The sequence below is a fragment of the Geotrypetes seraphini genome, chromosome 18 (assembly GCF_902459505.1).
Source record: "Geotrypetes seraphini chromosome 18, aGeoSer1.1, whole genome shotgun sequence".
Classification (NCBI taxonomy): Eukaryota; Metazoa; Chordata; class Amphibia; order Gymnophiona; family Dermophiidae; genus Geotrypetes; species Geotrypetes seraphini.
In genome coordinates, this window is record NC_047101.1 from 9,083,858 (window position 1) to 9,098,849 (window position 14,992).

The 14,992-nt window shown below is 39.9% G+C and overlaps 1 protein-coding gene across 4 annotated transcripts in view; it reads left to right on the plus strand.

Annotated features, from left to right (window-relative positions):
• The window catches only part of FNIP1 (folliculin interacting protein 1), a 110,306-nt gene that overhangs the window by 8,348 nt on the left and 86,966 nt on the right, over positions 1-14,992 (plus strand). The window contains exon 1 of one of the 4 annotated variants that reach the window (XM_033926963.1): positions 13,827-14,245. The exons of the other annotated variants lie outside the window; for them this stretch is intronic. Within the exon in view, the coding sequence (XP_033782854.1) occupies positions 14,235-14,245 (11 nt within the window). The 5' untranslated portion in view covers positions 13,827-14,234. Of the gene's footprint in view, positions 1-13,826; positions 14,246-14,992 lie in introns of those variants that run through there. 4 annotated transcript variants of the gene reach the window in all.

The following is a 14,992-nucleotide window of genomic DNA, read 5'->3' on the forward strand; positions in this document are numbered from 1 at the left end:
TGCATCTACATTATGCCCACTCTCTACCTGACACCCCACCCACCTATATGACTTCTATCACAGCGTAGTAAAATGCCCTTTGACTGAAGCCCTTCATTAAATATAGAAGGCTTCTGGAAAATACTTTTCGTTGACATGGGGACTTGGGCCATTTTCTCGGAGGCAAAGAGGAGCAAAGATATATCCAAGAAGTGAATTAGCAAGCAGGAACATATGATCTCAGTATGACCCCACTCTGCCAACTTGTGGGGTTCAGAATCCTACAGTCTGAGAGAGAGACTGGTTTTAGGGCTTTTCTCCAACTAGAGTTGCTGTTCTTGACCTGTCCTGGCTAGGCACTGTTACCAACTGCTATTACTTTATTCCCCCTCCTTTATCCCCTTGTAGCCATTTGATTCTCATCACCACTGGCAATCTGCAAGCTAGAAATGAAGAAGAGAGGAAAATTTAAATACGTTTTAACTTAGATTCAAAATGACTTTTGAAAGTGTGTATCAACTTTCCATGACACTTGCTTTTTAATTGACTAAGGAGAACAGGCCTTATATCATATTTTAAAGTGACTTCAGTTTCTGGAAATGACTACCTTTTTTTCTTTTTAAACTGGAAGGTTGCACATAAAAATGTAAAAGGCTTAAATAGTTTGTAGTCTTCAGGTTCTATTAAATATGTATTTTTAGTTTATGCATGACTCCTTTCCTCAATTTTCTGTACTTATTTTGTGCTTTTGAAACTGTCCAAGAAAAGGACTAAAACTAAGAGGACTTTTTAACCTCATTTCCTACAGTTAAAAGTGAATTTGAATACCGTATTTCCCCAAGTATAGACCACAGGAAATGCTGAATTACGTTTTAAAACTCTTAGATAAGCCGCCCCATGTTACTAGCCGCAGCATATGTAAGAGTTTTAAAGCGTAAATCGGCCTATACATCATCTCCCCCCCCTTAAATACCTCCTGGACAGCTGCCGACTGCCTTCTTCCAATCACACTATGTAGGGCAGGAGTGATGTTTGCGATCTCAAGCCTCGCCCCATGCCACTTCCTGATTGGCTTCCAATATTGTTTAACTGAAATAAAGACCTGGATGACCGGAACAAGTTAAATGAATTCAAGACAGAACTTCTCTGGATCCACGAAATATGCGTATACCCCTGTCCGTCCTTTTCCTGGGCCACAAACACCCTTATACCCAAAGACAACGTCCGAAGCCTAGGAGTAACTCTTGACTCTAACTTATCAATGACAGATCATGTATCCAAACTAGTATCATCCTCCTTCTACTACCTCTGCCAGCTAAAAACCATCCGTGCATACTTCTCAGAACCCAAATTTGCCTAACTACTTTACGCTTTTGTACCATCATGCGTAGATTATTGTAACACTCTACTAGTGGGCCTGCCTACCAAAACGCTCAATCCGCCTTCTGAAAAACCTAGGCATCCGCGACCATGTTACCCCTGCATGAGCTTCCATACACTGGCTGCCCATTCAAAAACGCTGCACCTTCAAAGCCCTGGTCCTCGCTTTCAAAATCTTCCATGAAACGATTCCGTACTACATGAAAACTAAACTACAAATCTACTTCCCAAAGTGGCCACTGAGGTCCCAAGGAGAAAAACGATTGACTGTACCTCCTGGCCGCTCCCTCAAAACTGAAACAGCCCGCAAACGCTCCTACTCACATTTCATACCCAAACTTTGGCACACCATCTCCTCATCTGTCAGATCACTAGATGGACTCTGGAACTTCAGGAAGGAACCTTCCTCTTTACTAACCCTTAGCCTTAGTCATTCACCCAGAAATGCCACTCAGTCAACACACCTACGCCACTTAATCTCACCAGATGCTACTTAGTGCATATGTTTTATTGTCATGTCTACCGGTATATTATTAATTATTGTCATGTCTATATTGTAATTTATGTAAATTGTCATCTCTGTTCTGTCTTGATTATTATGGATGTACTTTGTAACCCGTTCTGGGCTCCTTTGGGAGGACGGGCTAAAAAAATTGAATAAATAAATCAATCATATTTGTATAAAAATAGTTTTGTCTGCATTCCTTGTGTGTTTATTTTATTTTTACTTTGTCTCTTATGTTTTGGTCCTTGTTTGTTCTGATGCATATTTCGTCTGTAAAGCCTATAACACCATTGGATTAACTTTAAAGAAAAAACAGAACCAGTTTAACCTGCAAAGGTTAAATAAAGCAGGGATGACCGCAGATAAGGATCAGAAAGCACATGGTCTGCCCAGTTTGCTTCCTTTTGCAGTGCCACAGATCCTAGTTGTTCTTTGACTTTCTCTTTGCAACTTTTCTCTGTGCTTCTCATGTTTCCTTGAATTGTTCTACCATCTTCTATTTGTAGGGTTGCCAGCCAGCTGGTATTGGGTCAGTCTGGTTGTTTTTGAAAAGGAGGTCAAGAGCCAGCAGGGCCAGAATACTGTCTAATGGACCAGCCTTCTGCTAACCACCACACTCCAGACCAGCATCAAGTCTCACTGATTTTTTTCCCCACCACCACCACTCCCCAGGAAGTGCTAGTTTACAACAGTTGTGATGCTGTGTTTGTAGCAGAACAGGTACAAGAGCCTTTATCCAAAATTCTGAAAACCAAAAAGCTCCCAAAATCAAAATTTGGCACATACTGGAAGTAGTCAATTTCTCCAACATAACACATGCTGAAATCAATGCAAATGGCAACAAGAGATGCAGTGAGAAGCAGAAAAAAAAGCGTTTTATCTCTGTTAATAGCAGTTTGGAGGCAATTTTATGGTCTTATGGTTAGTCTTTTTCTGACTTAACATTACCATTCCAAAAAACGAAAAGCTCCAAAAACTGAAATATGCCACAGCTTCAGGGAGCACAGACAGTTTAGCTGATGGGGGATAACATCCCCTGCCGTGATCAGCTTATGGCTGCTGCAGCCTGACTTTAGGATAGGCGGCTGAAATGTAGGCCAGGGTTTTCCGGGCCTACATTTCAGCTGCCTATCTTGCCTTGAATAGTTTCTTTAGCCCACCTAATGCCACTTCCAGTGTTGGCCAAGCCTACTTTGGCATCCCACGGCCTAAAGCCAGCCACCTTTTTATTTAGGCATTGGTAGGTGTTTTAACACTGCTGGTTTTTTGCCATTTCTGATGGTGTTTTTTCAATTAACTTAGGCATCGTCAGGGCATATTTTTAGGCGCTGGTTATAGAATTTCCCTGTAAGTGTAGAAATGTGAGAATGGAGGCAGAGAGTAAAACAGGAGGCTGATGTGATCCACAAACAGAATAGTACTAGAAAGGTTGTGTAGATTGCCCAAACTGGTCTCGGAAAAGTGCCCTTATCATCAAAAAACCAACGTGACCATGTTTCGAGCAATGCTAGGCCACATTGTAACATATTTATTCAAATCAATATATCTGAACAATTACATTTTATAATTTTTTATTTGATATTCATCACATAAACATACATAGTGTGAACAAGCTGTGGAATGTGTACATACTGTATATACTCTTATATGTAAAAGTATATATTCAATGAAATTAAAATCAGTAGGAGAATAATGTGCAACATGCTCAAAGTTATGAAATTAAAATCAGTAGGAGAATAATGTGCAACATGCTCAAAGTTATATAAAAAGGGACTTAAAAGAAGCATTTCAAATGTAAATGAACACAGGCAAAGTGATAATAGCCAAGGCAGTCTTTGAAATAAGAGTAAATTGATTACATACCAGAAAATACAACCAACCATCTCTGAAAAATGTTTTCCAAGTTCTATTCATGGTACATTTCGATACTGCTTTTTTTTTACAAAAAGATCTTTTTATATTATACTGCTTTTATCTTTGAGGAAGGAATTTTGTATGTTTTGTTGTATTTTTTGATATGCCTGAAGTTCTGATTTAGCCTGTTAATTTGTAGAGATTTAAATCCCAGTGAAGGAAAGGACTGAAATGGTAAGTGAATTACCACAAGAATTGGCATGAAACTTAAGGAAGACGTGTGGATTTTCATTTATAGACATTTACTTCCCTTCTGTGTTTTGTTCATACTGAAACTGGCAGAACAGGCCTTGCCATACCTTTTGAAGTTAGGGCTTGTATCCTTATTTGCTTGTGTCCAATTGGTGTCTCATGACTAAATGAATCAACAGATAACTAGCTAGTCACATGAGACAGAAAAGCTATTTAGTCACTGATCACTGGACCTTTCTGGTATATAATGCAACTTATCAAAGTATATTCTGAGTTACATAGAATATATTTTTGAGTTAACTTGTGACAAAGGACTTCTAAGCAAGGTGGAAATCATTTGGGAAGGATAAAAAGGTGTTATTTGTCAGTTGTGACTAGAGAGTTGCACAGGGACAGAAATCCCACCCATCCCCGCCCGTCTCTGCCAGGATCCTCTCCGTCCCCACCCATCCCCACCAGAATCCTCTCTGTCCCCACCAGGATCCTCTCCGTCCCCACCCATCCCCACAAGGAATTACCTCCATCCCCGCATGTCCCCATAAAAAGCAACAATTACTTCTGACAGGATCATCAATTCCACAGTTTCTTTTGCTGTTTTTCTTGTAGAATCTCATTGGTGGAACCCTTTTTTTGTTTTCTGTTCAGGTAATTACTTATAAACCCCCTCTTTTACTAAGGCTGACGTGTCCGTTATATTATATAGACGAACCCTGCTTCCAAAGCCTTCCATCCCCGTGGGAGTCCTGTTGGCTAGAGGGGGGTCCCTGTGGGAGTCCCGTGGATTAGGGGGGGATTCCCACGATCCCCATTCCCGTGCAGACCTCTAGTTGTGACTGGAAATGATTTTGCATTTCCTTGTGGTGGAATTGATTTTTTTTTATTTTTTAATGCTGCAGTAAGTGATATTCAGTTATTTGGCAGAGAGATTTTATACTTGTTTCAGCTTTAGGGTGACGTTGATGTGAGCACTCAGTACACACAATGAAATAGCTGTTTAGTTTGCTTGGATAGAAATGCCCTGTTGTTTTGCAGTACCAGTTGGTATTATGTAGAGTTGTTTAGTGTCTCATGTCTTTATTTATAGTAGATTGCAACTAGAAACTTGACACTAAATGAACTATGTATCAAATTCTTTCTCCAATACATACTTTTGTGCTTGATCATAATCTAGAGAGTTTTTCCTTCATATTATGAACATTAATTTATACCAGTGTTCTTCAATCGCCGGTCTGTGGACCGGTGTTGGCCCACAGGGCAGAAGACAGTGTTAATGCCGCTGGTCCATGGTGCGATCAACGCGGCATCTTCGGGCCAGTTCCCTGAGTGCTGCAGTGCACAAAGCAGTGGGAAAAGGCTCCTAAGCACAGCCTGTGCCTGAACCAGAAGCCTTCTCTCTGATGTCGCAATGTCATAGGGAAGGCTTCCAAATGAGGTGTGGGACGCGCGCGAGGAGCCGCTGCCCACAACTTTGTGGAATGCAGCACTCAGGGAGCCGGCCCGAAGACGTTGCGTTGATCGCACCGTGGACCAGCCCAAAGATAACACCGGGGGGGGGGGGAGAGGGGGGCAGGCCAGAAGGCAAGGCACAGCATGGAGGGAGAGAGACGACAATGGTAGGGGGAATGCTTTTTTTTTTTTTTTTTTTTAGTGATTGATTTGTATCTGCTGTCTGTTAGGGAGAAATGCATTTGTTTGTTTTCCTCTGGGGTTCTACTGCTTGCAGAGTCTTGCATCTTAGGGTTTGTTTGTAAATATTGGTACTTTTAGTTTTTGGTCCTGCATTTGCATGGGGTTATTTGTTTTCTGGTAGGAATGAATGTTGAAAAGCATTCAGTGTGCTTTGTGTATTTTAATTTTGTGGTTAACCATTATGTGTTGTTAATACAATTATATTGTGTGTGTGTGTGTATATATATATATATATATATGTGGATATATATATGAAAAATGAATGGAAAAATGGTGTTATAATTAGTACTGTTATGGGGGCGGGGTCTGGGGCGGAGATTGGGTGGAGATGGGCACGATTTAGCCCAGTGTTCTTCAACTGCTGGTCCGCGGACAGGTGCCGGTTCACAAAAAAATTATTTTATTTCCTCTGGCCCATAGGTGTCAAAAGGTTGAAGAACACTGGTTTATACCACTTTCCAGATATTGTTCTTTCCTGTTTCTCTAAAAATGTTTTAAATTTTGCCTACCTGAAGGCTTTTTCCACTCATCCCTGATTAACTGACACAAGACAGAAGAGAAACACCTTTACAGAAATGCTAGGACAGGAAAGAAGAACAGTGAAGATGACTAATGTTTTTAAAATTGTTTATTTTATTCTGGGCAACTGGACATGTATGTGTTTTGGCCAAGAGCTTGCCAGAAATCTCCTGACACTGATGTTTAAATAGATTTAAAAAAAAAAAAAAATAGTCATACGTGCATGTTTCAGAAGAGTTTACCCGAGACTACTGTTGACTTAAGTATTTTGGGAACAACTTATCACCTAGAATAAAATAAACAATTTTAGCACCATTGGTCATCTTCACTGTTCTTTTTTGTCCTAACTTAAAGCCATCCTCAGTAGCCTATCTTCAAAGGTACCCTATCCCTTAATGGCATTTCTGGAACATGCCTTGCCAGCAGATGAATGCATTTACTCCTAAGGAGGGAGTCACCAACCACTTTGGTTTGCTGATCTTGTCACTTTGGTATCTCCTTTTCTACTTCCAAGGCTACAAAGTGGTTCTTCGGCTCAAGGAAATATGGAGATAACGAGGGTCTTATGCCCTACTATTTAAAACAGGCAGCATTTCATCCAGTCTTAAAGCAGGGAGGTGATAAGCTAACAATTTTGTGCTTTTCTATCTTATCTTTTTTTAGCTAAAAATATTGGAATAAGCTATGTATTTGCAGCTAAAAGAATATTTTCCATGAGCCATCTATATGGTTTTAGAGACTTTAGTCTCAATGGTTGACCTTTGGTAGAAGATGTGGAAGAAACTGTGATTTTAGACTATTCTGCAGCATTTGACACTGGTGCAAAAAAATTCTGTACCAATGGTTACAAGCATTTAATTTTGTGGGTTTTTTAAAAAAAACCTTAAACAGCCTCTTTTACAAAGCCGCGCAGCAACAGCCTCGAAGCCCTTTAAATCTCTATGGGCTTCGGGGCCGTTAGCACACCGCAGCCGCTAGCACGGCTTTGTAAAAGAGGCCGAAAATGTTTATTTTCTACAACTTCATAAAATAGAAATAGTGCTTTCACCAATATAACAAATCAAAACAACTTTAACCATTGTAATAAAAAAACCAAGAATATTAATCACCAGTAAACTTAGGGCTCCTTTTATCAAGCCACGCTAGCGATTTAACACGCATAATAGCGTGCGTTAAACCGCCGGCTGCGCTAGCCGCTACTGCCTCCTCTTGAGCAGGTGGTAGTTTTTAGCCAGTGCGGGGGTTAGCACGTGATGAAAAGTTGCGTGCGTTAACCCCGCTAGCGCGGCTTGATAAAAGGAGCCCTTAGTCTCAGCCATGGAGCCTCAAAGTAGAGCATGGGAAAAACCCCCATTTATAAACGTAATATAAAAATGCAAGTTTTTAAATTCTCTCTCATATTACCAAACATTCACTAATTCCTATTAATTACACAAAGTCAAGTTTTATAAAATGTTTCCTACAAGTTGTATGCAAGGTTTCCTCACCGAGAGCTAATTGAAACCAATTCCATAATTTTGGACCTTGGTGAATACAAGCAGGTCTAAATTTATGTTCAAAATTTATCACACTTGACAAAGGTGTCACGTAACCTTGCGATGAATACAGTGTCTTCTGTGGGCCGTACTCAACTAACAAACCACTCAAAGAACTAAATTCTATGAACCTATTTAAAGATCAAGCACAGCAATTTAAATTATATTGGCCACTAATGCAAGGCTTTTGGTAGTGGCAAAGCAAGATCCTAGGAACTAGATTTTATCATAGTATGTGCTACTGTATTTTACTGTAGTAATCCAGTTTGAACAATATTAGTTGTACACAGTTGACTGGAAGCCATGAAAGGCAGGTAAGGATACAACCATCTAATATAAACCAGTCAAGGTTACTTCTCGATTGCTGATACTTGGGCATTAAAGATCTGGGGGCCATTAGAGAATTGTTGTAATGAATGAACATCGTTTTCCTTTCTGATGAATACATGTATTTTATTGGGGAGAGGGGAGGAAATTGGATGATTAATATTTTTATTTAGTGATTGGATTTCTATATGTATTATGAAAATTTTCATTGAAGAATTGTTGGGTGGGGGGGAAAGGGTTATAATTTCTACTTTAATGGATTATATGTATAAGAATGTCAAGTGCTGTATATTTTTTTTAGTAATGTAATGTTTTAATATTAATCACTTGTTTGTCAGTTTTAAAATGAATAAAGAATTAAAAAAATAAAATAAAATAAATGAGAACTCATCCATAAATACTCCCAGGTTGTGGACACAGCCTTTTTCCCCCCCCTTCATTTGTAGCCCTAGGACTGTAATTGGGTGGGGAAGTACTCTATTTCTTTGTGATTTGAAACCATTTCTAGATAACTGATATAAAAGACAAGATTCTGTAACGGTTTTAATCTTATTTATCTGATGACCCAACTGGTAATAGCTGGAAAGGATACTTCTGATCTGATCTGATATGAGGTGGGGAGAACTTCAGTATTACCTGCCATATTATTTATCATCTTTGTTGATGACATTGAGGTTTGGAGTCTATGCTGATGACATCATGATTTATAGACCTTGTGGTGAAAATACTGCCAGTCCTTTCAGTGTATCATTTGTATCTATTAAAGTTTTAGCAAATTGGCTGTTGGTTAATGGAGGCCATATGTTGCTGAAGACATAGACTAGAAGTGGTTCAGAGGAAAGCAATCAAAATGGTATGAGGTCTGCCACAAGAAATCTGAGAAGAGACTTGAAGATTTGAATATGTGTAACCTGGAGAAGAGGAGGGAGAGGGAAGATAAGCTTAAGTTTATCTGTATCATATTTAAAAACTTGAAATATATAAATGAACAAACTGTAGAATTAATGAAGATCCAAGGGGGAAAACAGAAAACCAACATCCAGGAAATAATTTTTCACAGGTAGTGTGATAGATACCTGGAATGCTCTTCTGTGGGAGGTGGTGGGGATGTTACTGTGTGTCATGCTTAAGCAGTGCCACCAGGCTCTATTGCCCCATGTATGATGGGGGAGGCAGTTTCAGCAAAAGATGGCTCCCTGGAGCCAATTTTGAGCAGTGCAGCAATGTTTGAGCTGCCTCCCAATGCAATTGGAATGATTTGCTTTTGGACACAAATTTCTTAAATGAAGTCCCAAGAGTTTGAGGTCTGACTTCATTCTTACTGTCTCTCATCTCATCTGAAAGGAGTTCCCTGGACCCTCCAAATGGGTGGTAGTTAACACCGATGTAAGTCTTGAGGAATGAGGAGGCCATTGCCTAGGTCAAATGCTATTCATCTGGAAGCAGTTTCTCCTCTTAGTGCAAGGGAAGGCAGTTCACATGATGTCCAATAGCATTAGCATATGTCTGCAAGTAAGGAGGAGCCAGGTGTGCAGCAGTGGCACTGTAGTCGGGCAAAAAACCTGGCAGCGATTTTTATCTGCGCACACTGCAGGAATGGAGATTGCTGTGATGAACTTCCTCAGCAGATGATCTCTGGACCTAAAGGAATGAATTCTGAGTCGCCATAGCAGCTAAGGGTGGAGCATTGGGGGCCCACAAATTAATAAGGCTTGGTGGCTATTTGGGAGCATAGAAACAAGGAATATGCCTATAGTTTAATATTAGTGTGTCTTATATACAGCACTATACACTCTATTCATCTGGTGGCATTATAGAACTGAGTAATAATTGTAAAAGAAATAACGCTCGGTTATCGATTTCCAAATGGTGCAGTGTAAATGTGTTGCTTGATCAGCTCTGTTTTCTGCTACCTAGACAACTTGAAGTAGTTAACGTTAGCTGGTGAATTGTGGTTTTGTTTACTCTGGGGTCTTTTTACAAAGCTGAAGTAAAAAGGGGTCTTAGCATGCACCCTACTACAGGTTTTTACGACACACTAAGGCTGTTTGTACTGCAGCCAGAAAATGGTCGATTTTTTTTTTTTCCATTTTCTGAATTAATAGCCATGCGCTAATATTGCTATTAGCATGCGTCTGTTACCAAAAATTAGCACATGAGCGCTTATCGCCACCCATTTTGTAGACAGGGCTCATGTGCTAATCAGATCACAGTAATAAGAACATAAGAATTGCCGCTGCTGGGTCAGACCAGTGGTCCATCGTGCCCAGCAGTCCGCTCATGCGGCGGCCTCCAGGTCGAAGACCTGTGCCCTAACCGAGACCAGCCCTACCTGCATTCGTTCTGGTTCAGCAAGTACTTATCCAACCTTGTCTTGAATCCCTGGAGCGTGTTTTCCCTTATAACAGACTCTGGGAGAGCATTCCAGTTCTCCACCACTCTCTGGGTGAAGAAGAACTTCCTTACGTTCGTACGGAATCTATCCCCTTTTAACTTAAGAGAGTGCCCTCATTCTGTCTACCTTGGAGAGGGTGAACAACCTGTCTTTATCCACTAAGTCTATTCCCTTCATTATCTTGAATGTTTCGATCTTGTCTCCTCTCAGTCTCCTCTTTTCAAGGGAGAACAGGCCCAGCTTCTCTAATCTCTCACCGTACAGCAACTCCCCCCAATCCCTTAACCATTTTAGTCACTCTTCTCTGGACCCTTTCGAGTAGTACCATGTCCTTCTTCATGTATGGCGACCAGTGCTGGACGCAGTATTCCAGGTGAAGGGTGTACTATAGCCCGGTACAGCGGCATGATAACCCTCTCTGATCTGTTCGTGATCCCCTTCTTAATCATTCCTAGCATTCTGTTCGCCCTTTTCGCTGCCGCTGCGCATTGTGCAGATGGCCTCATTGACTTGTCGACCAGTACTCCCAGGTCTCTTTCCTGGGAGGTCTCTCCTAGTACTGCCCCGGACATCTTGTATTCGTGTGTGGGATTTTTGATACCAACATGCATTACCTTACACTTATCCACGTTGAACCTCATTTGCCATGTCGTTTCCCATTTCTCGAGCGTGGTTATGACACGTTGCAGATCTTCACAATCCCCCTGCGTCCTCACTACTCTGTATAGCTTCGTATCGTCTGCAAATTTAATCACCCCACTCGTCGTACCCATTTCCAGATCGTTTATGAATATGTTGAAGAGCACAGGTCCAACTACCGAGCCCTGCGGCACCCCACTGGTGACATTCTTCCAGTCTGAGTATTGTCCATTTACCCCCACTTTCTGTTTCCTATCTGCTAGCCAGCTTTTAATCCACCTGAGTATTTCACCCTCTATTCCATGGCTCTCAATTTTTCGAAGTAGTCGTTCGTGCGGAACCTTGTCGAACGCCTTCTGAAAATCCAGATATACAATGTCGACCGGGTCTCTAAACTAAACTAAACTAAACCTTAAGTTTATATACCGCATCATCTCCACGGAAGTAGAGCTCAGCACGGTTTACAAGAACTTAAAAATGAGAAAGGGTAGGAAAAGGTTTACATAAGTTTATAAGTTGAGTGGAAAAGTAAGGGAAAAAAGAAATTACATGTTAGAGAAGAGCCAGGTTTTTAGTTCCTTGTCTGTCTGCTTGTTTACCCCCTCGAAGAAGTGCAGCGAGTTCGTCAAGCAAGATCGTCCTTTTCTGAAGCTGTGCTGGCTGGTCCTCATCAGTTTGTGTCCGTCAAGGTGATCAATGATGTGGTCTTTTATCAGTGCCTCTATCATCTTTCCCGGTACCGAAGTCAGGCTGGGCTGATTTGCGCTGTTATGCCCACTTTCTGCCCCCCATGCATACCTTCTCTGAGAAAAATAGAAATTTTTTAGTGCATGGTTTCTTGTGCACATTGGGTTTTTACCATAGGACGCCTCGGCATATCTTGCGGGAAGCCTTTATAAGTAAGCGCTTAGTAAAAGAAACCCTTTATTAGCTTTGTTCCACACTCTACAATGCAGTAGCATAACCATGTGAAACATGCTGCACATATTGGTTTTATCTAAGAAGTTGTGTTGGCATGGTTTTTAATGGTCTCGTATTTATTTAGCATGAAACTTGCCAGCATGTTTTGGTAAAAATTGAAATAAACACACCCAAAGCAAGATGCAAAGCATCTTTCAGTATGACTGAGATGTAAATTCACAAAGTAAATATTTAGTGGCAAAACTATATCCTAAATATTTTGTTTGTCACTCATTAGGTTTACTGTGTGTATGTACCCTGTAAGCATCTGGCAAACCTTGAAATTCATATTTGCTTATTATAAAAAGTTGGGGATTTAATTATAATTATTGCACAAGAATTATTGTCAAGGAGAAGGCTTCTATTTTATGATTAGTTTCTTACTTTAAAGAGAACATTGTTAATTCATATAATTTAATGGTCTGCCTGAAGACTTGGTTTGGGGTAGATTAGATTACTAAGGCTTTTCTTCCAGTGTCTGTGTGTGTGTGTGGGGGGGGGGGTGATAAGTGGGAGAAAAAAAACAGCTTTGTAAATCTGGCCCTAAGTTTGAATCTGTCACACTACACCTTTTGATTTACTTTCCACCATCATAAATCTGAGCGGTTCATATTAAAAATCAAAAACAAGGGAAATGAAGGTATATAGATTGCAAATTTTCAAGAGTTCTTGCTTCTGTCATATCAGGATTTTGATATTTTATTTGGACCAACAGTTTTTCAGCTCCTGTTGCCCCCTACAAATGTATGGGTTATTTTTACCCCACCCCAATATTTTTTCTTTTTACTTTATACTTCCCTTTTTTGCCTTTTTGATGTTATGCTTGTCCCATTATAGAAGTACCCAGATAACTGTTGGTTTTGTACTTTTTTTTTCTAAGGGTTCTCTCTCTCTCGCTCTCTTTATATAGTGCTTAAGATATAAAGGCAGGGTGAGTGTGTCCTTTGAAGTGAATGGAAAACAAAGAATAAATGTAATGAGTGATCATCTCTGATATGGTAGTATGAGTTTATCGTGCCCATGTGAGGAGTAGTTTCCTTCCTGTAGTAATTTGGTTACTGAAAGAACAATTATAACATCTTGTTATCAGTTGTAAAGTTCTTAAGAAGTTATGCTTGGTTTAGTGCCACTTATATATATCATTGTGACATCATTCTTGATGTATTAGTCAAGTTTGTTTCTGATCTTTGCATAGCATTGAATACTACACCCCTTTGTAAAGATTTGTTTCTCTAAATTTATCTACAATGCTAACATTAGAAACCATGCTTTAGAATTTAAAATACTGTAGAACACAAAGAAGCAGAGGTATTTCATCCTTGATCAAGTCCTGAATTAAATAAAAGCAGTTATGTGTGTGAAGTATCTCCACAATTTAATTTATATTAGCAGAATACTCAGTACATGGATTGGAGAGGAGTTAGGCTAGGGATTGGCTGGCAGATTCATTGCATATCCAGGTGGCATGCACTGGCAGCCTGCTATTAAGTGTCTGCTTTTCTACTTGTCTGGCTTGTCTTGACAGCAAGGCTGAATATGAGGATAGGCAGCTCCCGGGAATTTTATGAGGCAGCCTGAGAGGAGGCTTCTCTGTTTTCTCCCTCACTTGATCAGTTTGAATGCCTGACAAATTTTGGATTCTGGAGGTGCAACATTGCTATAGCTGCAGTTGCCAAGGGACCCTGGTCAGGAGGCGGAATCCATATCGAATTCACTTAGACGAGGACAGATTAGACCAACATACAATCGTCACTAGCAGATAAACCAGCACTTGGCTTTTGGGTGAATTAGATGGATCATGTTTTCTCTGCAGGAGCACGCTTGAAGGGACCGAACGGAATGCAGACAGCATTTACATGTATAAAAATCCTGGACTCTTGTCACAAAAGAAAAAGGCAAATTATCTGCTCCAAGGCTGAAGAGCATAGATGGATCCTTGTACAAAAGCACAGGTTTTGCCTTTGGCAAATAATTTCTTTTTCCTTCAGGTTGTTTTTCTGGTCTTTTTGATACGATTAAGGTTTTTGTTTCAGCATGGAGAGTCTTTTGTTTGAGTTAAATTCAGACCGCTTGATATGTCACCTGACAGTCTTGTGGTTTCGAATGAAAATGGTTCATTGCTATTATTAACCCTGAACAGCAACCATACCTAATAGGAGCCATTAGGGGTTTAGGAAAGTGAAACTGCAGAGGGGCAAAGATGCTACTCAGGTACAACACGTTACTGAAATTAATTTTCTGCTCCTATTTCACTTTAAGTATCACTATAATGTTTTTGTATGATGATTTTCTTGATAAATATTATACAGTAAATATATTTCTGTATATTAAAAAAAAATCTTAATTGCAGTAATAGTTTGTAAACCAAGCTAGAGTATGGCTGTGCTAAATATACTATCCAGTTTTGTTTTTTGCATCATATTTAATTTTACACTGAATCCATGTGTCTGGTAGATTATTGATAGTTTTATGGACCTGAACATACATGACCTTAAGGACAGGTTAGTAGTGATTTTGATAATAGCTCATTTTCTGCAATTGTTTTTTTTGTGTGTGTATGATTAAACAAAAAAGTACTACTATTAATCATTTCTATAGCGCTACCAAATGTACACAGTGCTGTGCACATTATATGCAGGTACTTCTGACCCTAATAATAATAATAACAGGACCGTGAAGTTCTCTGCGGTTTACAATGGTTAAAAGATGTTACAAATCAAGTAGAATTAACAAAGTTAGAAGCTAGTTATTCACAGCGCTAGAGATCAGTTATTGTGGAGTAGGATTGTACAGGTTAGTTGCCTAAATTGTTGCCTTCAGGAACAGATATGTTTTTAGGTGTTTCCTAAATTCCCCATAAGTAGTAGGCGTGAGCAATTGGTCCAGATCTTTGCCCCATAATGCCGCTTGATGGGCTCACAATCTAAGTTTTGTACTTGGAGCAGTGGAGGGTTAAAT